Source organism: Acinonyx jubatus, chromosome C1, assembly GCF_027475565.1.
Source record: "Acinonyx jubatus isolate Ajub_Pintada_27869175 chromosome C1, VMU_Ajub_asm_v1.0, whole genome shotgun sequence".
NCBI lineage: Eukaryota > Metazoa > Chordata > Mammalia > Carnivora > Felidae > Acinonyx > Acinonyx jubatus.
The window spans coordinates 91,403,588-91,429,525 of record NC_069381.1 but is presented as its reverse complement, the minus strand read 5'-3'; the positions used below and the strand labels follow the sequence as shown (position 1 = coordinate 91,429,525).

The 25,938-nt window shown below is 41.4% G+C and overlaps 1 protein-coding gene across 4 annotated transcripts; it reads left to right on the top strand.

Annotated features, from left to right (window-relative positions):
• CLCC1 (chloride channel CLIC like 1) lies at positions 1-24,746 on the top strand. 4 transcript variants are annotated; one of them, XM_027058446.2, is made up of 11 exons: positions 1-112; positions 9,581-9,721; positions 10,140-10,241; positions 13,270-13,377; positions 15,833-16,054; positions 16,295-16,435; positions 18,050-18,143; positions 19,628-19,725; positions 19,985-20,131; positions 22,407-22,748; positions 24,169-24,746. In XM_027058446.2, exons 2-11 carry the CDS (start codon positions 9,593-9,595, stop codon positions 24,424-24,426), a joined length of 1,641 nt encoding a protein of 546 aa, XP_026914247.1. In that variant the 5' UTR covers positions 1-112; positions 9,581-9,592; the 3' UTR covers positions 24,427-24,746. The 4 variants fall into 4 exon arrangements, with proteins under 4 accessions (XP_026914247.1, XP_014930590.1, XP_014930606.1 ...); XM_015075104.3 differs by lacking the exon at positions 1-112 and adding an exon at positions 184-465; XM_015075120.3 differs by lacking the exon at positions 1-112 and adding an exon at positions 184-470.
• Positions 24,747-25,938: the final 1,192 nt, after the last annotated feature.

Here is a 25,938-nt window from a genome sequence, read left to right as displayed (position 1 = left end):
GGACGCACAGCTGCCAGCCGAGTAAGTCGATGAGGCGGTGCCAGAAACCAGGCGCCCGCTGAAGCGTTCGGCGGCTCCGCTAGGCGGCTCGCCATCTTTTCCAGCAGGCCGGGTAGGTGCCCTTCTTCCCGAGACGCAGGCTGGTGACCCGGCCTTGAGTCGGCGCGGTCGGGTGTATGTGCGGGGGGCGGATTACGGCTTCGGCCCCGGCGGGTTGGGCGGGCGCTGCCCGGGGCAGGGGGCCGCGCTCTCCCGGGCTGCTGTGCCTGGATCGGCGAGGACTGGCCGCCTTATCTTCGGGAGCAGCGCGGGCTGCTGGGGAGTTACACGGTTCAAAGAGCGGCCTAGGGAAAGGGGCAGCAACTGCAAAGCCAGAGTCGAGCGAACGCTGAATTTCCTGGGCTTCAGTTATCTCTGAAAACTTTACGCAGCGTTTGATCGAACACCGCCAGCGGAATAGCTCGGGTTTGGTTGTAGTTAATTTTTTAAAACTTCAAATCTGATTTGAATATAAGGATTAGAGATACATATTTATGAGTGGGTGGTGAAAAACAATTCATATTTTCTCCATGGCAGTGGTTATGAAGGTGTGGTCCCCAGATTAGTGTCATCATCGCCATCTGGGCAGGTTGTTAGAGACGCAGATTCTCAAGTTTGAGAGCCATGACTCCAGCAAACCAGACATAGGCACACGAACTAAATTGCGAACTCCTGACTTTTGTGCCATGCAACTTCTTGGTTAATACAGAATTTGACTCAAGTTAGTCTTGTCTTTCTCATACATGTGTAATTCATTGAAATCAGATACTTTTCTTTGCTGATTTCCACTCAGTAGCTGTAACTTTCCTTGGAGATCTCAGTCTTTCTTGGTAGCTCTCCACTCAAGTTATTTGTTATCCCAAACTGTAAAATGAAGATGACAGTACTACTTCCAAGAGTTTTTGTGAGGACTGAATGAATGAATGTATGTAACAGTGTTTGGCATGTAGTAAGAGGACTATATATAATATATATTATATATATAATAATTATATATATTTATTATATGTTTTATTATATTATATATTTATATATTATATATACTTGTTATATATATTTATTATATATATAATAATTTTGATATTAGTGTCAAAGCCTGAAGCAGATGAGAAAGGTGATTTAAAGTAAGCTTATTAGTCACTGTCAAGTAGTAGAATCACAGGTGCCCCTCATTAAACTAAACCAACACAGGATGGTTACTTTTCCTTAACACTTTGCTGCTCAGAGTGTGGTCTGTGAGCCAATGTCTCTGCCATCACTAGCAGCTCTTAGAAATGCAGACTCTCAGGCCCACGTCAGATGTATTCAATCAGAAGCTGTTTTTAACAAGATCCCCAGCAGGTTTAGATGCAGCTTTGTTTGGAGGAAGTGTGAGATCAGCTATAAGATTGCTCAAGGAGTTACAGCCCTCAGTCAGTGACCACCGGGATTTGGCAGGAGGACTTGAGTTTGCAGCTGGTTCCACTCTTCTACCTCAGCTCCTGGTCTTGCATAATTTTTCATTTCTAATTCCTAGTCCTGGATAAAGCTCTGGATCTGCTGATCATTATTGGAGAAAGTAGCATAATTGCTAGTAGCATGACTTTGTAGGGGTCATAGTCAAAACTCAGCTGCTCAAAAGGTTGTGGTTTTTTTTTTAAGAAGTGGCTTTTTTTTTTTAATGTTTATTTATTTTTGAGAGAGAGAGCGTGCACAGGGGAGGGACAGAGAGAGAGGGAGATAGAGGATTCAAAGAAGGCTCTGCGCTGAGAACAGAGAGCCGAACGTGGGGCTTGAACTCACAACCTTAGCTGAAGTTGGGTGCTTAACCGATTGAGCCACCCAGGTGCCCCTGCTTGAAAGGTGTTTGATTCATCTCCCTTTACATAATGCTCCCTATAGAGCTGTTTTCCCAAATCTCCATTCCTGCATCCCAGCTTCCTCACCCAGTGACATTCCAGGCTTCCTAGTGGATCATTTCACCATCTTCTTGATACATGTAATAATGTGAACTCTGTCAGCTTCTCTTCTTTTTGCTTTAGAACCTTTATTTCCATTCCTCCTTATTCATTTCTGTTTATGAAGGAGGGTAAAATCTTGTTGCCTATGAAAAGCCTTTTCTGTAGACTTGATTTTATACACTGCCATCTTCTCAGAGCTTCTGCTCCATTCAGAGATGCCCTTTGTCACCTACCTAGTTCTTCACTGTTTAGAATTAGGTTTCTCCCTATTAGTCTGTGAAAGTCATTTCGCAGATGACCAACGAATTAAGCAATCCTGTGTGTTTTTTCCCCCAGACTTTATTTTTCTCAGCTTCTTTCAAGTATTTATTAACAGTTGACTAATGCCTCTTTCAAATTAAGCTCCTCTCAGTTTCTACACATTGCATTTTTTAGCTTGTCTTCTACCTTGCTTATTAGTCTTAAGTGTTTTCTTTTGTGTTTGGGCCTTCTCAAGTCTTTATTCCTTAGTTTAACTCCTCCTGCCCCCCCCCCCAATAAAGTATACAGTCATCCAGTATTTCTAACAGTCTCTAGAGCGTGACAGGGATCCTAGGATACCTTTCCCACTGTTATTTTACTTCGTATTTGGGTTTTACATTTTTTTTACATTTACATTGGGGGGGGGGATGAGAGCGAGCAAGCAAGCGGCGGAGGGACAGAGAGGTAGTGAGCAAGAGAGAGAATCCCAAGCAGGCCGCTGTACTGTCAGCACAGAGCCTGAGGTCAGGCTTGATCCCACGAACCATGAGATCATGCGTAACCTGAGCTGAAATCAAGAGTTGGACACTTAATTGACTGAGCCACTCAGGCTCCCCAGTTTTACATTTTTAAACATAAAAAGTTGTGGGGTAAAAAGAGTTGTGGGTGTTTTGTTTTTATTAGTGGTTTACTTAATTAGTATATTTGAGGGGCGCCTGGGTGGCTCAGTCGGTTAAGCGTCCGACTTCAGCTCAGGTCACAATCTCACAGTCAGTGGGTTCGAGCTCCGCCTCGGGCTCTGGGCTGATGGCTCAGAGCCTGGAGCCTGCTTCTGATTATGTGTCTCCTTCTCTGTCTGCCCCTCCCCCATTCATGCTCTGTCTCTCTCTGTCTCAAAAATAAATAAAAACGTTAAAAAAAAAATTAGTATATTTGACCAGTTCCTTTGCTCATCATTGTTTCTTTTATTCACACCTTTTCTCATTGAGGTTAAACTTCTTTAACATATCGAGAGTCTGTGGGTTGGAATCTTTCTTAGTCTTTTTATGTCTGAAGAAATCTGTGTTAGTTTGCTATACCACATACCACCAAATTCCACAGATTGGTGGCTTAAACAACAGAAGTTTATGTTCTCACAATTCTGGACACTAGAAATCTGAGATCAGGTTGTCGGCACAGTTGGTTTCTTCTGAGGCCTCTCTAGGCCTGTGGATGGCTGCCTTTTTCCTGTGTCCTCCTATCTTCTCTCTGACCTGTGTCCAGATTTCTTCTTCTTATAAGGACACCAGTCATATTGGATTAGGGCTGATGCTAATGACCTCTTTATGACTTAATTACCTCTTTAGAGACACTATCTCCAAATACAGTCATATTCTGTGAAACGGGTTTAGGATTTCATCGTATGAATTTTAGAGGTATACAGTTCAGACCATAATGGTATCTCATTCTTTCCCATTTTAGAAAAGGCTTTTGTAAAATCTGAAATACATATACAGAAAAATGTCTAAAATATTAATGTTCTTATCAAATTTTTAAAAAGCATACACCTATGTGACTACTATCTAGATTAAGAACTAGAACACTTGTTGGGGCACCTGGGTGGCTCATTTGTTGAGTGACTTCAGCTGAGGTCATGATCTCTTGTTTCATGGTATTGAGCCCCGATTCGGGTTCTGTGCTGACAGGCAGAGCCTGGAGTCTGCTTTGGATTCTGTGTTTCCCTCTCTCTCTGCCCCTCCCCAACTCATGCTCTGTCTCTCCCCATCTCTCAATGAGTAAATGTTAAAAAAAAAAAAAAAAAAAGAACTAGAACACTGTCAATATCCCAGAAACCTTCCAGAGGTTTTCCCTTGTCTCCTTGATCTCAGAGGGAAAGATTTCAGTATTTATCAAGTGTAGTGTTTGCCTGTAGTACTCTATCTGGCAGTTTTCTTTTATTCGTGGTTTGCTAAGTGTTTTAATCAGGAATAAGTTTATCCTGTTTCATTTTTGATTTGGGTGAGGGGCTTCTCTTTTTCTTCATTAATCTTACTATAGGTATATCAAACTTTTTTAGTCATTTCAAAGAACTAACTTTTGGCTTTATTTTCTCAATTACGAGTTTCCTAAATTTTTTACTCATGTTTATTTTTTAATTTTTTTTTAAGTTTATTTGAGAGAGAGAGCACACACGAGCGAGCATGAGTTGGGTGAAGGGAGAGAGAGAATCCCAAGCAGTCTCTGCACTGTTGGTGCAGAGCCAGATGCAGGGCATGGCTGATTAAGTCATTGGCCATGTGATTGAAATCAGTCTCCACTTTCCTTCCCTCCCCTGAGGTTGGATGGATGAAAGTTCCAACCCTCTAATCCTGTGCTTGGTTTTTCTGATGACCATCCTCCACCTTGAAGCTACCTTGGGCCCAACCTAGTCACCTCATTAGCACCTCATCACAGACACTGCCATCACTCAGGAAATCTCTACGGCATTTGGAGGAACTGTGGTCAAAGACCAGATATCCTTTATTATGTGGCAGGGACCCTCTGCACATAATAAAGGGGTTCTGTCTCTCTGCAGCTTTCTCTGCCTTGGTCCCCCCAGATACTCAGCTCTGTTTCCTCTGTTTTCTGGGCTCTGCCTGAGTTCCCCCTCCCTGTGCTCATGGCCTGGAAACTGTTAAGACAGTAAGCTGGGGCAATGGAAGGACTGTCTGTGTTTGTTTCCCATTTTTCTTTCTTTTTTTTTTTTAATTAAAATTTTTTTAAATGTTTTATTTATTTTTGAGAGAGAGTGGGGTGGGGTGGGGGACAGAGAGAGGGAGACACAGAATCCAAAGTAGGCTCCAGGCTCTGAGCTGTCAGCACAGAGCCCAACACGGGGCTCAAACTCATAAACTCTGAGAACGTGACCTGAGCCAAAGTTGGACGCTTAACTGACTGAGCCACCCAGTCGCCCATTTCCCATTTTTCAAAGACAATTAGCCTTGCTCACCTAGTATCCAATGTCTTGAAAATTGTTGTCTCATAGATTTTGTGCAGAGGTTTTGGTTTTTCAGGCAGGAGAGTACATTTGTCCCCTGCTACTTCATCTTGGCCAGAAGTAGGAGTCTAGAGAGTGCTTTGGAGTACGGTGTACTGTGCACCTTGACCTTCCTGCTCTTTGAATGCTTCAAATTTTCTCCCCACTCTGATCTTTACGCTTGCTATGCCCATTCTCTAGATGTTCTTTTCCCAAGTCTTCTAAGGTTAGCTTCTTACCATTTTTCTGCTTAAATGTCGTTGTGGTTATCTACTGCTGTGTAACAAACCACCTCAAAGTTTAGAGGCATTTAAACATTTTATTCTTATGATTCTGTAGGCTTATGGGGCTTGACTGGACTCATCTGTGTAGCTCTTTTATTCCACATGATGTTGGCTGGGTCACAGGTCCAATACTGTGGGATTGGACTGGAACTACCAAGATGGCTCATTCACATGGCTGGCCATTGATGTTGGTTGCCAGCTGGGAGCTTAGCGTGTCCCAACACATGGCCTCTCCATGTGGCTAGGTCTTCTCACAGTATGGCAGCTGAGGTCCAAGAGCAGGTGTTCCAAAGTGATAAAGTAGAAGCAGCTGGGTGTCATATAGGCCAGGCCAGGCCCGGCCCAGAACCAACACAGCATCACTTCTGCCACAATATTTTGGCTAAATATTGTGAACCTGTGTAAAACATTTGTGCATAAGAGACTTCATTTTGTGACTGAAACTTCATCCTGTTTTTATTTATTTATTTTCTTCATTGTTTAGAGAGAATGCAAGGGGTGGGGGGGGGGAGAGGGACTGGGGTGGAGAGAGAATCTTAAGCAGGGTCTGTCTGGGGCTCAAGTCTGGGATCATGACCTGAGCTGAACTCAAAGAGTCAGATGCTCAACCAACTGAGAGCCACCCTGGTGCCCCATTCATTCTGTTTTTGAAACAGGAATTGCATTCCACCGTTGAACTGGGCAAGGGCATATGACTGAGCACCTGACTGCTGTATCTGTATTTTTAACAAAAATTGGTCACTCTGCAAAAGGGACTTTGCTAGCAACTAATACAATATACCTAGAAAGCCAATGAATTATAAATTGTAATAGTATCTCCCAGTTACAATACTTGGGAAACAACTGATATAAGGTATTTTGTTTCCTCCTTTTTCTTATAAAAACCCCTTTTTCGGGGTGCCTGGGTGGCTCAGTTGGGTGGGCTTCTGACTTCGGCTCAGATCATGATCTCACGGTTTGTGAGTTTGAGCCCCGCGTCGGGCTCTGTGCTGACAGCTCAGAGCCTGGAGCCTGTTTCGGATTCTGTGTCTCCCTCTCTCTCTGACCCTCCCCCGTTCATGCTCTGTCTCTCTCTGTCTCAAAAATAAATAAACGTAAAAAAAAAAAAATAAAAAAAACCCCCTTTTTCCCTGCAGTGGGGCCACAATTTGGGCTTCTCCCCAAATTATAGTTCTAAGCCCAAAATAAATGCTTTTGTATCAGTTCTTCCTCTCTTCTCGGTTGACAGTGGTCACAAGGTTAGCCCAGATTTGGGAGGAGGGAAAATAAACTCCATCTCTCGCTGGGGACTTGACAGCATTTGTGGCCATGTTTAATCTGCTCAGAGACCTTCCCTAACATACTCAACATTTCCTAACTCATCCATACCATTGACCCCCTTTATTTTTTTCACAGCACATATCACTACCTGAAATGATATTTATTTTTTGGTCAAGTTACTGTCCCATCCTGTCCCCCATCCCCGTGTGCTCCTCCCTCCATGTAGCTTCTTAACAAATCGTGGCCGGTCTAGTGTCTTGGTATCCCTGTCACATAAGACAGTGCCCAGTATCCAGTAGGTATTTAGTAAATGCTGTACAAACGAATGCCTGACTTTCCCCCAAAACCATGTACTCATTGTCAATTTCTTTTTGAGGTTAATAATACCATGTTTTTGTAGTTGGTCAGCCTTGAAATCTTGGTCATGCCTGCCATCTTTCTTCTCTTTTGTGTGTTCAGTAGCTGAGGCCTGTATGTATAGCCAATCTTCAGAATGTGATTCAGCATCCTTTTGCTACTTCAGCCTCCTTGGAGGACTCTCAGAATCCAGCTTTTCCCCCTCATTCTGTACACTTAGTGCTACCTTCATCTTCCCCAAATGTAGCTCCCATGCCTTTGAGAACTATTAGCCGAGAAGTCTGGCCATAACCTTTCACATCAGCATTGTCACTACAGCGTTGCCATCCCGCCATCTTCCTGTCTATCTCCCACCATGTCCATCCTCTGATGGTTTCGAAGGTTCACTTTGCTCCTCTGCCTCCCTTACCTTGCACACTTCCCGGTCTATTTCCCACACCCCATTCCTCCATGAAATCGTGCCCGTGTCTTCCAGTCAGAGACTGGCCTCTGAAGCCTCTAAACCTCTAAAACCTTGTGAATCCCTGTATGGCTTTGACCATTTGCAACTTAACACTTACTGGGTATCTCATGCACCAGCCACTGGGCTAGGCCTTGGGCTTGGAGAGGTGGAGGGGACAAGATGGAGAGCCATCAGGAAGGTGAATTCTGATACCTTCTCCTGGAAAAGTTCACTTTATAGCAGAGTGGTTTTCTATCCTGGCTGCGTATTGAAACCACCTGAGGCGCTTTAAAATTCCAGTGCCTGGGTTCCACATGTAAGAGATTCTGATTTAATTGGCCTGAGATGTGGCCAGAAGATTGGGATTTTTAGAAGCTTGTCAGGTGATTCTTAACACACAGCCAAGATGGGCAGCCACTGTGCCAGTGGAAGAGATTGGCCAATAAGTGGCTAATTTTGTTGTGTGTTGTGCTGGAAGAATAAAGAGAGCACTCGGGGAGCACAAAGAAGTGTTTAATTTAGACTGGAGCTACTTTATTTCTACAGGTAGACTATAAACCCAGGGCTTTCTCATCTTAGAATTCTCTTATTTGATTTTTATTCATAGTAGGTATAAGATAAGGTGTCCAACAGAACTTTCTGCAGTGATGGAATTGTTCTATGTCTGTACTGTCAGGCACAGGCCCCGTGTGGTGTGTGAACACTTGAAATGCTGCTAGCATGATTAACTGAATTTTTAATTAATGTAATTTAAATTTAAATAGCCACATGTGCTTGGTTGTTTATGTATTGGACAGTGTTGAATAGAAGAGGTATTAAGTATTGAAATGATTTGGGGCACCTGGGTGGCTCAGTCGGTTGAGCATCCAACTCTTGATTTTGGCTCAGGTCCTGATCTCAAGGTTTGTGGGTTTGAGTCCCACATTGGGCTCTGCGCTGTTGCTGTGGAGCCTGCTTGGGATTCTCTCTCTCTCTCTCTCTCTCTCTCTCTCTCTCTCTCTCTCTCTCTCTCACTCTCTCTCTCCCTCTCTCCCCCCCCCCCCACACACACCCTCCCTCTCTCAAAATAAATAAATAAACTTAAAAAAAAATGATTTGACAGTGTTTCTGCCGAGGCTTAGCTGAAGCAGGTTACTTTCTCTGAAAGGTTTGGGAGTTCAGTCACCTCATTTGAATCTTAATTTTATACCTTTCTAATTTTCCATGTGTTAAAAAAATTGGGGGGAGAGGGTTTGCTTAAATACCTGTTTATTTTAAAGCAGTTTTACTGATAAATGATTCACATACTGTATATAATTCACCGATTTAAAGAGCATGACTCAGCAGCTTTTAATGTATTCACAGATAATTGCAACCATTACCACAGTGAGTTTTCGATCATTTTTCATCACCTTAGAAAGAAGCCCTGTATCCTTTAACTACCAACCCTCTGTTATATCCTCAGCCCTGAGGACCTACTAATCTACTTTCTGTCTCTCTAGATTTTCCTGTTCTGGCCATTTCACGTAAATGGAATCATATTATGGTCCTGGGTGACTGACTTCTTTCACATAGCATAGTGTTTTCAAGATTCGTCCATATTGTAACACTTATCAGTATTTGATTCCTTCCATGGCCTAATAAGATTCCTTTGTATGGCTAGACGACGTTTTAGTTATCCATCAGTTGATAGACATTTGAATTGTTTCTGCTTTTTGGCTATTGTGAATAATGTGGCTGTAAACATTTGTGTATCAGTTTTTGTGTGGATAGGTATTTTCATTCCTTGGATATAAACCTGGGAATCGGATTCTTCTGAGTCTTATGAAAAATTCTTACTTTCTTTTTGTCTTGGCAAAAATATGTGTGTATATGTTTATATGTGAATACCGTTTTATTGAGTATTTTTATTTCAGTTATTATTCAGAAAGAAAGCATTATCTTAACACTAGAAGGAAGTAGATAGCCTTTATTACAAAACCATGTCTTCTAAAAATAATTCTATTTCATTATATCTATTAAATTTTTTTTTTTTTTTTTTTAGCCTTCATGCAGGATGCTGTATTCTCTGCTCCTTTGTGAATGTCTGTGGCTTATAACTGGTTATGCTTCTGATGATGACTGGATTGATCCCACAGACATGCTTAACTATGATGCTGCTTCAGGAACAATGAGAAAATCCCAGGTATTAAAAGAAAAAGAAAAGCGTGTGTGTATGTAAGACCTTCCCAGGTCTGTACTGGAAATAGTCCACTTCGATTGCTGTTTTTCACAGAGCTGTGAGAATTGTGTATCAGTGACTAGTAGCCGTGCAGATTATCTCCCTGACCTGCTTAATCTAAAATGATTTCAATCCCACCTGGTTATTTTTGTTTTGAATTGGAACATAAAGCCCATTGAGCAGCAACTAATTTGATTTTAGCTCTTAGTATAGAAATTTGAGACTCTTTCTTTTTTGATGGTTCAATACAGTTGAAGAATATAACAAAGTCATAAAATGAAGTCAAATTTTAGTCTTAACTATAGGTTTTACAACTTAACTATAGGTTTTAGTCTTAACTATAGGTTTTATAAAGGAAATAAAAATCTCTATTTTGCTTTAGGTGAAATATGATGTATCAGAGAAAAAAGATGTCAGTCCTGACTTGTCATGTGCTGATGAATTGTCGGAATGTTATAGCAAACTTGATTCTTTAACTCATAAGGTTAGAATTTTTTTTAATTCATCAATTTTATATTCATAGTATGTTTAATTGCTGTTTCCTGTATTTGCTAACATTATATATGCTTCTGTGTACTGTACAATTGATATATAATTTTTTTTTAGTTATTCTGAACTTTTTAAAAAATAGTACTTTTATTTTCCTGTAATAACATTTATTTCACCATGTTGTAATTATTTCTTTATGAGATGAACATTTCTTTTTTTTTAAATATATGAAATTTATTGTCAAATTGGTTTCCATGCAACACCCAGTGCTCATCCCAAAAGATGCCCTCTTCAATACCCATCACCCACCCTTCCCTCCCTCCCACCCCCCATCAGCCCTCAGAGATGAACATTTCTTGGGATCAAGAATGTTTTATTTACTTTTTTAAGATTTTATTTTATTATTTTTAATGTTTTATTTATTTTTGAGAGACAGAGTGCGAGTGGGGGAGGGGCAGAGAGCAAGGGAGACACAGAATCCGAAGCAGGCTCCAGGCTCTGAGCTGTCAGCACAGAGCCCGATGCGTGGCTCAAACCCACGAACCGTGAGATCATGACCTGAGCTGAAGTTGGTGCTTAACCGACTGAACTACCCAGGTGCCCCTATTATTATTTTTTTATTTTTAAGTAATTTCTACACCCAATATGGGGCTTGAACTTACAACCCCGAGATCAAGAGTCCCATGCTCTACTGACTGAGCCAGCCAGGCACCCCTGTTTTAGTCATTTTTGATTCTCTGTCACCTGTCACAGTGCTTGGTCATAGACTCATGACAAATGTAGCCCACGAAGAAATGGGCCTATGATCATCTGATGAGCATAAGAATTACTCTTGCAAATATAAGGGATTATTATAATTTAGTGTGTGGTAGCTATTCCTTCATTTATTCAGTCCTTTTATTTGTGAGACTGAAGTAGAGATGATGAGAAAGGAAATAAGTCACTATTATTAAGGGTTTGAATGTGTGGGGTGGGGTGGGAACCAACCTCTTGGCTGTGGAGACCATGAGCTGGTGGCCCCATGGAGAGGCCTTGGAAGGAGAGGGGGTGACAGGGGCCCAGCAGTGCTCAGTGCTCCAACCAAGGCAGTGACAAGGGTTGAAGAGGGAAATGTGGGACTTCTTCAACGTGGAATAGGCACATTTGGGTAGCTGAGGGAGAAGGGAAAGGGATGGCGTGAAGGACAGAGGTTTCCAGCTTGAGACACTGGGAGAGCTTGTGAATGGAGACATAGAGATCTCGATTATGGATCTGTAAGCACTGCTGTGGTGCTAACTGGCTGTGAATGCTGTCTCACCCAATGCCAGTAAAGTAATGCTTGGATAAGATTTGCCTCAGTTTAGTTGTGTTTTGTAGTATCATTGAGTTTCTTTGGCTGCACACTAGGAAATGCAGAAATGCCTTTTTACAGAAATTTTTTATTCCATTCTTTGCAACATGGGCTCAAAATTGTAAAAATATGATTGGCAAAATGGAGTCTTGAGTTCTTATTTTTTTAATTTTTATTTATTTTTTTTAATGTTTATTTATTTTTGACAGAGAGAGAGGCAGAACATGAGCAGGGGAGGGGCAGAGAGGGAAACACAGAATCCAAAGCAGGCTCCAGGCTCTGAGCTGTCAGCACAGAGGCTGACGTGGGGCTCGAACTCACAGACCGTGAGATCATGACCTGAGCCCAAGTCGGACGCTCAACCAACTGAGCCACCCAGGTGCCCCTTGAGTTCTTATTTTAAAAAACATTGTCTTTGGGGCGCTTGGGTGGCTCAGTCAGTTAAGTGGCCATCTTTGGCTCAGGTCATGATCTCACAGTTCGTGACTTCAAACCCCACGTCGGGCTCTGTATTCACTGTACAACGCTTGCTTCAGATCCTCTGTCTCCCTCTTTCTGGCCCTCTTTCTCTCTCTCTCTCTCTCAAAAATAAACGTTAAAAAAATTATAACATTCCCTTTTGGACGCCTGGATGGCTCAGTTGGTTAAGTATCTGACTCTTGGTTTCGGCTCAGGTCATGATCTCAGTCTGTGGGGTGGAGCCCCAAGTCAGGCTCTGTGCTGACAGCGTGGAGCCTGCTTGGAATTCTCTCTCTCCTTCTCCCCCTCTCCCACTCATGCACATGCTCTTGCTCCCTGTCTCAAAATAAAACAAAAACAAACAAAAAACCCCACACATTCTCTTAAAGAGAAATTTAAAAGGTATTTAAACCTTGCCTGCAAGCAGAGGAAGCTGCCACATGACTTCTCAAGTGTCCTTCTATCCTAAGTCTGAGTGTAACGCTCGGTTATTCTGTTTATCATCTGAAGCCCGTTTCCATGCTAACTCAACTCATGGTCCACACTCAATTAGAAAATAAAAGTTGCTTATCACAGGTTCTAATGTCTGTAAGATAGGTACTACCCTCACCTAGCAACTTGACCACTGTGGTGTCAGTAGAGCTAGGTTCAGAGGAAATCTGAATGATGAATTACATGCTGAGGGGTTGCAATGTGTAGGACACTCTGGAGAAGCCATGTTCCTGCCCTTCTGAAGCAGCCCATACATAGAGTTGGGGATGATCGACCATTTACAGGAAAAATTGATAAGGCCAAAAGTAATATGCACATTCAAGAAACTCCTTGCTGGGCCCTTCATTTCAGCTTCTGGCTTCCTCTTGTGTGTTTCTCTTTCTATCTCTCTGTTTCTTATTCTCTTCCTTTCTTCTTTTGTTCCTTTGTTCATTGAATCATTACTTTGGAATTGGGAAGAGGCAGATGGTCCTAGATGTTCTGCTCATCCACATCTCTGCCTCCTTGCTTCATGATTTTTAGCTTTAAAATTGCCAGAGCCAAGTGCTGAACGCGTGTTCCTCATTTGTTGCCTTCCTGCCCTTTGCAAAGAGAACCCACAGAAAGTAGGAAGTTCTACATTTTCATATAGTTGATAATCACAAGCTCCTACCTTGATCTTGATGGGATCTCTAGGCTAGAAACTTGACCCTTACATTAAACTTTGATGCTAACTAATGTTGAATTTATTCTGTGATTACAGATCAGTGAGTGTGAAAAGAAAAAGAGGGAAGACTATGAAAGTCAAAGCAATCCTGTTTTTAGGAGATACTTAAATAAAATTTTAATTGAAGCCAGGAAGCTCGGACTTGTGAGTATTGATGTGATATTCATCAGTGTGGTGGATCTTTTCATTATTTATTAATTTCACATGGGAGGAGGTGCTTTAAATTTGCTATTTGAACTTTACTAAATGGTTGGAAATGACTTGGCAAAGAAATTCTATGCTGGCCCTTATTTTCTACCACGTACACACTTTCTCATTCTTGTGATGTAAGATCATTCTGTGTTGAGAAAGACAACAATGTTTTTTAAGTAGTTTCACCCCATAGCGGAAGCTTTTTACTATGTCAAGTACTGCTTTGTAGAATTGCATATCATGTGCATATTGTTCATAATTAATGTTAGGATTCCAGTTTTTAGAGTCATTGTTTTCACTCTGGGGATTCAAAACATGAAGAAAAGTGAATTTTTTTTTTAATGTTTTTCTTTCATTCAAGAGAGACAGAGAGTGAGCATGGGAGGGGCAGAGAGAGGGGGAGACACAGAATCTGAAGCAGGCTGCAGACTCTGAGCTGTCAGCACAGAGTCCAACACGGGGCTTGAACTCATGGACTGCAAGATCATGACCTGAACTGAAGTTGGACACTTAACCGACTGAGCCACCCAGGTGCCCCTAAAAAAAATCAAGAAAAGTTTTAAGGGGAAAGGAATGTTAGATGAATATTTAATCATCCCACCTTATTTTGGAAGTGAAAAAGCAGATGTTCTCATACACGCACCATTTAATTCAAGTCTTACAAGTGTGTGGGGTGAGGGCACAGATGAAGGCAGAAAATACCTACGATGGAAATATTTAATGTAGTGTTTTTTAAAAATAGTAATCGATGACTGCTTTTTTAGCTCAGTGACGACTTGTGATACTACATGACACTTTTCTTCTGATTTTATATTTGCTTTTAATATAAATATCTGTATTCTTAGAAAAAAAGAATATTCTATTTGTGTTAACTGGTTAATGAAAGTAAAATGTTTGTAATGATTTTGCTAACCTGAATACATGCTAATAAAAATAGTTATAAATATGTATGTTCAGGGGCGCCTGGGTGGCTCAGTCGGTTGAGCGGCCGACTTCTGCTCAGATCAGAATCTCATGGTTTGTGAGTTCGAGCCCCGTGTCGGGCTCTGTGCTGACAGCTCAGAGCCTGGAGCCTGCTTCGGATTCTGTGTCTCCCTCTCTCTCTGCCCCTTCCCCACTCATGCTCTGTCTCTCTCTGTCTCAGAAATAAATAAACATTAAAAAAAAAATTTAAAAAAAATATGCATGTTCATAGAAACTCCAGTTGGGCTGTTTTTCGAGATTCTTTTTCTCTTTTGTATTACTGCATATTTTAGGACTTTTGAAAATTCAGTCAGATGGAAAGTCATAAATGAATCCTAAAGTAAACAGCTCATGTTCGTTATTTGTGGATTCCATATTTGCGAATTTGTGTACACACTGAACTTCTTTTGTGACCCCAGAGTTAATCCTTGCAGAGCTTTTGTGTCGCTCAGACATGCACAGAGCAGCACAGCATTTGAATTGTCTGGTGCACCCATTCCCAGCTGAGGCTGCGCAATGCTGTGTTTTGCCTTGTTTCAGTTCTCAGACTATAAACAATTACTTTTTCATGCTTTATTTAGTGCCACATATTTCACACTTACGCTGATGTTGTTATTTGGCTGTTTAAAACAATGCCCAAGATTAGGGGTACCTGGGTAGCTCAGTTAAGTGTCCAGTTCGTGATGTTGGTTCAGGTCATGATCTCATGGGGTTGTGGAATCGAACCCCGTATCAGGCTCCATGCTGAGCGTGTAGCCTGCTTTAATTTTTTTTTTTTAATGTTTATTTATTTTTGACAGAGAGACAGAGCATGAGCGGGGGAGGGGCAGGGAGAGAGGGAGGCACAGAATCCGAAGCAGGCTCCAGGCTCTCAGCTGTCAGCACAGAGCCTGACGGGCTCGAACTCACAGACTGCGAGATCACATGTAGCCTGCTTTAGATTTCTCCCTCTCTCCCTCTGCCCCTCTCCCCTACTCATGCACTCTCAAAAAAAATTCCCAAGAAAAATCCTGTCCAGTGCCTCCGAGCACATGAAGGCTGGGATGTGCCTTACAGAGAAAAATATGCGTGTGAGATAAGCTTCATTTGGGCATGAGTTACAGTGCTGTTGGCTGTGAGTTAAGTGTTAATCAACAACATTAAATGAGGTATCTTTAAGTAGAAACACACATTAAAGGGCTATGCATTGACAGGCTGATGAAAATGTGTTTGGAACCTGACCGTGTATTTCCTGTAGGATCCATGGTTCAGTATTTGTTGACTAGCGTCTGAGGTGACTTTATAGAACAAAATCTCTGGTTTGTGTGTGAGAAAAATAGGTGGATAGTATTATCCTTATTTTATACATGTGAAATAAGAATCACATACATATTTAGTTCCAGACTGGCTGTTGTCTTAAAATGTTTCTCTCTTCTATTGTTTGTTTTTGGCAAATTTAATTCAGCCTGAAGAAAACAAAGGTGATATGCATTATGATGCTGAGATTATCCTAAGAAGACAAACCTTGTTAGAAATACAGAAGTTTCTCAGTGGAGAGGATTGGAAGCCAGGAGCCTTGGATGATGCACTAAGTGATATTTTAATTAATTTTAAGCTTCATGATTTTGAAACATGGAAGTGGCGATTTGAAGACTCTTTTGGAGTGGATCCGTATAATGTGTTGATGGTAAGATGGGATGAGGGGGACGTAAGTAACAGCTCAGCTTTAAAAATCCCTTAAAATCTCCACCATGATTGTTAGGAGCCTGTATGGAGACCCTCCTGCTGTACTGAGGAGCGTGCGGCAGAAGAGTACACACGATTCGGCTAGGAGTCCGGTTCTTTGGTCTCTGTTGACAGTTCCCATTTTCTGGTGGGGAGGATGGTGTGGCAGTAACTTTGCTTTCCCCTTCTTCCTGTTTTTGAGGTGCTTCTGTGTCTGCTCTGCATCGTGGCACTGGTGGCTACCGAGCTGTGGACCTATGTGCATTGGTACACCCAGCTGAGACGGGTTTTATTCATCAGTTTTCTCGTCAGTTTGGGATGGAATTGGATGTATTTATATAAGGTATTAAATACACGGGAGGCTTTAAAACATTCAAATGTCATTTCATAATAGAAGAAGAAGACCGTGCATCAAGAGCTGATACATAGCCTTCCTGAGGGCTGGAGGCAGTGGTTGGAGATGAGGCGGGGGAGGAAACTGGCAGCTGCTCACCTGCACCTGGTGTTTTGGGTCCTTGACCAGCTGGCGTGGTCCTCGTCCTCACAGCCCAGTTCCTGACGGTGGCAGCTGGGCAGCTAAATCAGAATAAAGCTAGGTAGATAGATTGTTTAAAATTTTATGTAGGTAATTTAGGGTATGTCCTTTTATTCTTTGCCAGAAAAGATGTCAAAAGATTATTTTTTAAAAGTTCGGTTATTTTCTGAATATGAAAGCGATATGTTGATGGTAGACACACCATCAACAAAAATAAAACATAAAAATTTTTTTTTTTTAAATAAATTTCAGTTCTTTCAAAATTGGGATCATACTGAATACAGAAAGTCAAATGAAGCACTATTCTTCTTGCCAAAATAGCATAACCAATGAAGGGCAATTTCAGATCGTTTTCGCAGGGTGAGTCAGGTAGCAAAGTGTTTTTGATGCATTTATCTGATTTAAGTCACTGTGATACATCCTTAACTTTTTGCTCTGAGTTCTGCAGCTTCTAGAACTAATTCTTCACAGATTAAAGGAAGAAAGTTTGGTTGAATATTGTTATCTTGGTGATTCCCCCCAGGGCTTTTATATATAAAAGATATAGTATCTTTATATGGACCATTTGTGCTGAAAATCATCCAGAGTAAAACACTTTATTGTGAATTGTAAAAAGAAAATGAGAAGTAGTTATTTAATGTATATATTTTGGGATGTGCTGTGAATTATATTTGAACTGATATTTAAAAATTTTTTTTTAATATTTATTTTTGAGACAGAGAGAGAGGTGGGGGAGGGGCACAGAGAGAGGGAGACACAGAATTGGAAGCAGGCTCCAGGCTCTGAGCTGTCAGCAGAGCCCGACCTGGGGTTCGAACTCACGAACCGTGAGATCATGACCTGAGCTGAAGTTGGACGCTTAACCGACTGAGCCACTCAGGTGCCCCTTGAACTAATTTTTTAAAACAATCTTTTTGGTACAAAGGTTTTCCTTTCTCATCAAAAGTATGTACAAAGAAGGCAACTATAATTCTTTATCCTCACTTGTTGTATTAAGACTGTGCTTTGAGGGCACCTGGGTGACTCAGTTAAGCGTCCATCTTCAGCTCAGGTCACGATATCACAGTTCGTGGGTTCGAGCTCCACTTCCAGCTCTATGCTGACAGCTCAGAGCCTGGAGCCCGCTTCAGATTCTGTGTCTCCCTCTCTGTCTGCCCCTCACCTGCTCATGCTCTGTCTTTCTCTGTCTCTCTCAAAAATAAATAAATGTTAAAAAAAAATGTAATTAAAAAGAAAAAGAGACTGTGCTTTGCCATGAACTGAAAAGAGCTACTATTTTAAAATAATACATTTTTTTTTTGTATCGAAAAAAATGTGAACAGTCTGGGGTCTGGTACAGACACTCTTTGAAGTAAGGTTTTGGATATGTAGACATAACCTCCTGTTAGTGGCCGCTCACAGCTCCCTCTTGGTGTTGGTCAGCTAGCCTTCGCACAGCATCAGGCCGAGGTTGCCAAGATGGAGCCGTTAAACAACGTGTGTGCTGAGAAGATGGACTGGATTGGAAGTCTCTGGGGTAAGGTGTTGGTTCACTGGGCCTTATTTTGAGTAGAATTTCCAAGAAGGAGAGAACATATTAGTAATTACAGAGAAATGATAAAATGCTGGAAAGATTGCTTCCCATGACCAAATGAATCTTCAGTATCAGAAGAACATGCCAGAAGCGTCGGGTTTCAGACCGTGACACCTGTGCTCATGTAACATCACAGGGAAGGAATAGGAACTGTCTTTGCCGGCTCCAGTGTCACCTGTCTTCTCCATTGGACCATGATGGAGCCTGTGCTCATGTCGTTCATCTAGTCCTTAGGAAGAGGGTTCGGCATGTTTATTAAAGAAGTGAATCGTGTTTATATAAATTAATATCCAGCTTAGACTTAATCTCCTGATAATGACTTATGAAACCTTATATTGTAACTTTACTATACATTTTTTAAATAAGAGGAAAATTACTTGACTTTTTTTTAATCTCACAGACTTTATAAATATTCGCACTAATGTGACTGTCTTTACTTCTGTATATCTAGCAATAGGAATGGTTTAGTGTTCAAAGGCACTTTATAAATGCACGTCTGTAATAGCTGACCCAGAATAGACTCTCGGCAGATTATACAAAACAGGGTGTCCAAATTAGCGTTTCTTCAAAAGTTATGGGAACTAAACCAATCCAGCCTTGCTTCCTGGCTGCAGGAGACAAGTGAATATATCCTCTAGCCCAGGCTAGTATGCAATGTACTGTGTACATACATTTAGAAAAATTGGGAGAACTAACGTTCTTTATTTTGTAAAGTAAGAATTCGTTTCTTTTTTTAATGTTTGTTTATTTTGAGGGAGAGAGAGCAAACAAGTGGAGAAGGGGCAGAGAGAGGCAGAGAGAGAGAATCCCAAGCAGGCTGTGCGCTAGCAGCTTGGAGCCTGCTTGAGATTCTCTCTCTCTACCTCTCCAGAACCTGCTTGGGATTCTCTCTCTCTTTCTCTCTCTGTCTCTCTCTCTCTCTGCCCCACTCCCACTTATGCTATCTCTTTCAAAATAAATAAAACTTGAAATTTTATTGAGATAATTCTAGATGCACACGTAGTTGTAAGAAGTAAAACAGATCCTGTGCCCCCTTTCCCCATTATCCCCAGTGGAACCATCTTCCACAACTATAGCAACACAGCATCACAGCCAGGATATTAACTTCCACATAATCCAGCGATCTCTGATTTCCCGTTTTCCTTGGATTCATTTGTATGTATAAAGAACAGTTTTTAATGTTTACTGTTTAGAAATTTTCATAAAGTATGTTTTATCTGCATAAGACTTGTATAATTTGAGGGGATTTTTAAACATTTTGGGCATAAGGTGAAAACTTTTTAAATCAGTGTTATAGGGAGTCTATTTGTACAGCAGTTAAAATTGGTTGGCGGCAGGGACAGGGACAAAACCAAAATGTCTTCTTTGGGAATGAAATGCAACTTTTTTTTTTAATGACTCAGTGTTTTGTCTGTTTCTCTAAATAGAAGTGTTTAGAAGTTCATGGACCTATAAGGATGACCCATGCCAAAAATACTATGAGCTCTTGTTAGTCAACCCTATTTGGTTGGTCCCACCAACAAAGGTATAGAACACATTTTGTCAAAATTACTTATACAAAGTCAAAAATCCCTTGTATTTATTAAAAGTTAGTGTTTTTACCGTCATTTTGCTAATAATAAACCTTTGCTCTAGAAAAAATACTTCCGTTACAAATGATTTTCACATTAAACGCATTTCAGTTTATGAACATAATTTCATCCCAGTGCACAGCGAATTTTGGCTTGTTCTGTGCACTCAACCATTTGAGGGAAAAATTAAGTTGCTATTATGTCTTGTTTTAGGCACTGGCAGTTACGTTCACCAACTTTGTCACGGAGCCATTGAAACACATTGGAAAAGGAGCTGGTGAATTTATTAAAGCGCTCATGAAGGAGATGCCAGTATTACTTCACATTCCCATGCTGATAATTATGGCACTGGCTGTCCTGGTTAGTACACGGCACTGTTGACTGTTAACAGGACTTGCAGGAAAAAGGCAGTTCTAAAATTGCAGACTTTTTTTGCTGTGGTAAATCAGGCTAAATCATGCTTAATGGTATGAAAAGATGATTTTAAAGTGATGCGGATTTATTTATACTTACGTGTGTATTCTTACGTGTATAAGCAAGGAGATGATTCTCAAGTTTGATTGTGGGTGTCATGGCAGGGACTTCGAGTAATAACACCCTTTTAAATTTGTTCTTTAACTTGTTGAAGTAATACAGATGAAATCAGTTGTTTTGTCCTCTTTGAGAAAGGGGGCCTTGTTTCAGTCTGAGTTTTTGCAGCCCTGAGAAGGGAAGGGCATTGGCTTAAGCGCAGAATCAGGCAGGGATGTAGAAAAAGGTGTTGTACTGGGAAACAGTTTGGGGATCCAGGAACAGACATTGATTATGTAGAAACATTATTCGTCATTCATCCACGGCCTCTTCAGCTTTCTTATTGTTGATTTTCAGCCCTTACCCTAATGAAGTAGTTGTCACATAAAACAAAATACAAAGAACCCAGATGTGCCATGGGAAAAGCCAAGTTTGTATCTGTAAAGAAATTAAGCTCTTTAAAATGTACAACTTTAAATAATTTGCAGCATTGACTTTCTATGTTGGGTGTGAATATACACAACACGTGAGCAATTATCAGACGATTAGTACCTTCCAATTTTAATTATTAAATTAAAAAGATTTAATTTAATAAATTTAAAAGATTATCTTCCCTAAGGGTACAAAATTTACTATGCTTTATTCATTTTGAAATTGTTCCTGTTTTGTTTTTGTTTTTTGGGCTTGTGATTTTAGGAGTCAGGTTTAGGGGGATAATTTTGTTAGGTGACATTGTGTAGTAGTGCAGATTTCCCTTGACTTACGGGGTTACATCCCGATAAACCCATTGTAAGTTGAAAATACCATATGTCAAAAGTGCATTTACGATACCTAGCCTACAGGACGTCATAGCTTAGCCTAGCCTGCCTTAAATGTGATCAGAATGCTTATGTTAGCCTGCAGTTGGGCAAAATCATCTAACACAAAGCCCATTTTATAGTAAAGTGTCAAATATCTTGCACAGTTTATTGAATATTGTACTGAAAGTGAGAAACAGAATGGCTGTGCGGGTAAGGAGTGATTGAGGTGAAGGGGTTGTTCATCCTTGTGACCGCGCGGCTGACCGGGAGCTGCCCTGCCCGGCATCACCAGAGAGGAGCGTACCTGAAATCGTTAGCCCAGGAAAAGATCCAAATTCTAAATTTGAAGTACAGTTTCTGCAGAATGTGTATCACTTTCTCACCATTGTGAAGTCTAACAGTTGTAAGTTGAACCATTGTAAGGGGTGGACTCCCTATAATCTAGTGTCTGACAAAAGCCCATCATCTCTTGATTCATCTGCCTGTGGAAAGGGCTTTTACTGCTTCTGTCTTCAAATAGTTTCTCTAGCTCAGTGATTTTCAAATTTCTTATTCTCAGGACCTTTTTGTACTCTTAAGAACCAAAGCCCACAAAACAAACAAAAACGGAGGACCACGAAGAGCTCCTATTGTGGTTTTGTTCATTGATAGTTTACCATATTAGGAATTAAAACTAAGAAAAATTTAAAATTCACGTCTACACGAGCACACTGTCCATGAGCTGTCAGAGTGAGGAAGTCATTCCAGCCCCAGAAGATTCCACACTCAGAAGGGAAGAGTGAGAAAGACTAAGGTCTTTGAAGTAGAAAAAAGTTTGACCTCACAGAATCCCTGAAACTGTCTCAGGGATCCCCCTCGGGGTCCCTGGGCCACACATTGAGAAATGCTGCCTAGGTTTTCTCATGAAATGGGACTCAAAGCCTGTTGGAAACTTACCCTACCTGAGAATGTTTCCATAATGATGTGCAATTCTGACTTTTAGCAATTACCTTATATGGTGGGTGTGAAAATAGACAACTGATGAGCAGTTATCAGTTAGTACCTTCCAATTTAAGTTTCTAGACTTTAGCCAAACTTCCCTTGGGACAATTCATTCAGAATGTATTCAGCTGATTGAAATGTCTACTTAAATGTGATTTCTCACATTTTATTGGCTATTCTGGCCCAGTATTAATCTAAAGAAGAGATCTCTAATGAAACAATAGTGAAATGAATACGTCTCCAAATGCCACAAGTCAAGTTAGGTAATTTTGTTAGCATCCTGAATAATTTCATTGTGAGTCAGCCATTAAATACTCAGGACTATGTATTTCTTTTCCTTCTAGAGTTTCTGCTATGGTGCTGGAAAATCAGTTAATATGCTGAGACAAATAAGTGGTCCTGAGAGAGAACCACCCCGGGCACTTGAGCCAGGTGACAGAGGACGGCAGAAGGAAGTTGATTATAGACCCCATGGTGGAGCAGGTGATACAGATTTCTATTATAGAGGCCCGATCGGCCCCGTTGAGCAAGGCCCTTATGACAAAACATATGAGGGTAGAAGAGATGTTTTGAGACAGACAGATGTTGACTTGAGACTTAAGACTGGCAACAAGAGCCCCGAAGTGCTCCGGGCATGTGATTTACCAGACGCAGAGGCGAGAGAGCATCCCAAGGCGGTACCCAGTGTAAGTCAGCAACTGTTCATTTTGCCGTCCTGTCATGCTAGGCCTGAGTGCTTCCTACAGAGCTTCTGGTTAAGCGTTTTTTCCTCTCTTAACTTTCACAGTTAATTATATCGTTATTGATATAATTGTTTACTCTCTCCTCCTTTCTAGTCAAAAGTTTGGCCTTCTCAGAAGAAATAAAGCTAGATTTGATTTTTACGTAAAGTACTATTTAACAAGTTAGAACAGGTGGTAGTTCATAGGAAATTTCATTAGGAAACCGAGCGAGCATGACTAAAATTTCTACCCGTAAAGAGCTCAGAGAGAAGTCCCCACTGAAGGCCTGGAGCCCTGGGGAGCTCGCAGGAGAGCCCTAAAGGCTCAGCTGGGCTGAAGAGTGGGCGGGGAGGGGCCACACCACACTTTCCCAAGTCTTTGGTATCATTGGCTGGCTAGAGTCTACTTTCTACCTGCCGAATGTTGAGGTGTTTTCTCTACATTATGGGCCATTTGAAGAGACATTGCCATTTCTGTTTGTGAGAGGAATTTATAGTGTCATTTGCAAAGTTCAAGTTGCAACTGTAAACCTTTGAGAAATAGCTGTGAGTGCAGAATCTAGGAAATTATAGAATCCCTTCCATGGAGTTTCTTATAAGAAGAATAAACATACCTGCGTACATCTAGAAAATTTTCAGATGTGCCTTTCAGCTTTAATAGGTAATGGTAAGATACCGTTCATCCCAAGCCTCAAGTGACTTCCCATCTCACTTAAAGGGAAAGCTAGTTATCATGGTGACCCGGGGCTCCCTTGATCTGCCCACAGCCCGGCTCCGTTGGCACATGGATCTCTTCTCCTCCTGCTCTCCTGCTGTGCTTACTCTCCTTCAGCCACAGGAGCCTCCTCACTATTCCGTGAACTTACAACCTTTGTACTTGCTGTTCCCTGTCTAGAATGCCATTCCCGTATATTCACATGGTTCATTTCTTCAGGCCTTTACTCCTGTATCACCTGATGTAAACCCAGTGTGTAGTTTGTTAATTTGTTGCTTCTTTCCCCCAAGCTAATTGGAAGTTCCAGTGAGGGCGCGGGTTTTGTCGGTTTTGTTCCTGCTGTATCCCCAGCACATAGAACTTAATACAGACTTAATAAATAATTCAAATGAATTACTCTTACCAGGCAAGAGGAGTTAGCAGTACTGTTTACCAGTCCTCTTGTCCCTTCCTAAACCTGGGTCACTAGACCACCTGCCATATCCTCCGTGCCCCTGCCCCATTCCTCCGTGTATAGTTCTGTGAGGCTTAATAACATCTGTATCCTTACAGTACAGCACTGGAGCTGAGATTTGAAAGAGTTCCAAGTTTGATGCAACAGATTTGCATAGGAACTTGTTAAACATGTTTGATTGCATTAATTAAACAATTAAAATGTAATTCTCTACAGCATAAATTTCCCGTTTTGGATGCAAAGCCCAAAGAGATTGGAATCCCAGGAGAAAGCACACTGCCAGAAAGCAGCACTGAAAGCAGCCAGTCCACTAAGCCTGTCGCTGGTGCAGAGACATCAGAGAAGGCGGAAGGTACATCTGTGGAGGAAAAGGGCCAGCTCAGGACCGAGGCCAGAGGCAGCCCAGAGGAAGGCGGTGGTGCATCCAGCCCCGCCAGCTGTGGAAAGGACCTGGATGCTGGCCCATGTGGCTAGAGGAACACAGACTCGGACCACAGCTCCAAGGTCGTCTTTGGGTTTTGTAAAGTATACTCTTCACAACCGTGCACTCTTCTCTACACATATTCTGACATTTACTATGCAGGTGCCAACTTCTACATTAACATTTTTATTGACCATCAGGACGAATGAATACACATGTATTTCTGTTTAATTTTTAATCTTTTGTCAGTTTAATTTCATTTTCATATTGAAACCTCCCAAAAAGTTTTAAAGTGTTAATTTTGGAACGGGATATCATCGATGAACACATGGCAAGTATCACTGATTTCAAATAAAGAGGTCAGTTTGATTCAGGGGACAGTGAAAAAGTTGATGGTTCACAGGCTTACATAGGAACCAACTAGCCAACGTGCGTGGTGCCTAGCGGAGAAGCCCGAGGACACCTACCTTAGTTAATAATTTGTTGTGCATTGGATTCGATATGTTTCTGCAAGTGGGAGTACCCAAAAATAGTTTTTAAGGAGAGTCCACTGTGGTCAAGTTTACTCTCGTCATGCACTTCGGTGTCTTCATGCAGCCATGGAGTGTGTGTCCGTTTGTCTCTGTGTAGGCTGCCTTAGCTCATCATGGCTTTGTCATTCCCTATCCCATCTCCATCTCTCAACTCTCCCAGCGATGACTGGGCCCGCTTCCTGGCCACCTGTCTTACTTTACCCTCAGCTAAGAACTGAACATTGCCAGGAGAATTGAGTTATTAGCACAGCTTAAGTCGGTAATCTGGGTTTTACACAGTCCGTAGACTTTGAGAATAGCTCTATTTCAATATGTACTTTACACATTGGTCAAGTACATTATTTTTGCTAAACAGCATAATCTCTCTACATCCCTGGTCAAATACTAAAAAATGCCACTGTCAAGATTTTTAAAAACTTACCTCAGCAAGAGGGTGTCAAATTTAACGTTAATATTATTTTCTAGTTTCATCTTGCAAACATCTTTAGTATTTCATCAAAAAGGTGTAGTATTCCCCCCCCCCCCAATACAACAGAATTTTGTATAAAAATTTGTAACATAGTAGGTATGTAATATATGAACTAATGCAAAGGATGCCTGCAGTTTGGGGATTTTTGAACATCAATACATATAAAGGCCTCTCTTGTGGCACCTGGGTGGCTCAGTTGGTTAAGCATCTGACTTCAACTCAGGTCATGATCTCACAGTTTGTGAGCTCAAGCCCTGCACGGGCTCTGTGCTGACAGCTCAGAGCCTGGAGCTTGCTTCAGATTCTGTGTTTCCCTCGCGCTCTCTCTCTCTCTCTCTCTGCCCCTCCCCTGCTCATTCTCTCTCTCCCCCCCTCTGAAAAATAAACATTGAAAAAAAAGCCTCTTTGAGGGCCAGACCTGTTTATGCCAGTTGGTAAATATGCACCTAGGGGGGTTAGGTGTCCTTTGAGCTGTGATTAGACTCTAAAGAGTATCGAATGCCTCAGGTGACAGACTGTAACAATGAGAGTGGAGTTAATGCTGTTTGAACTCCTTTTTATCA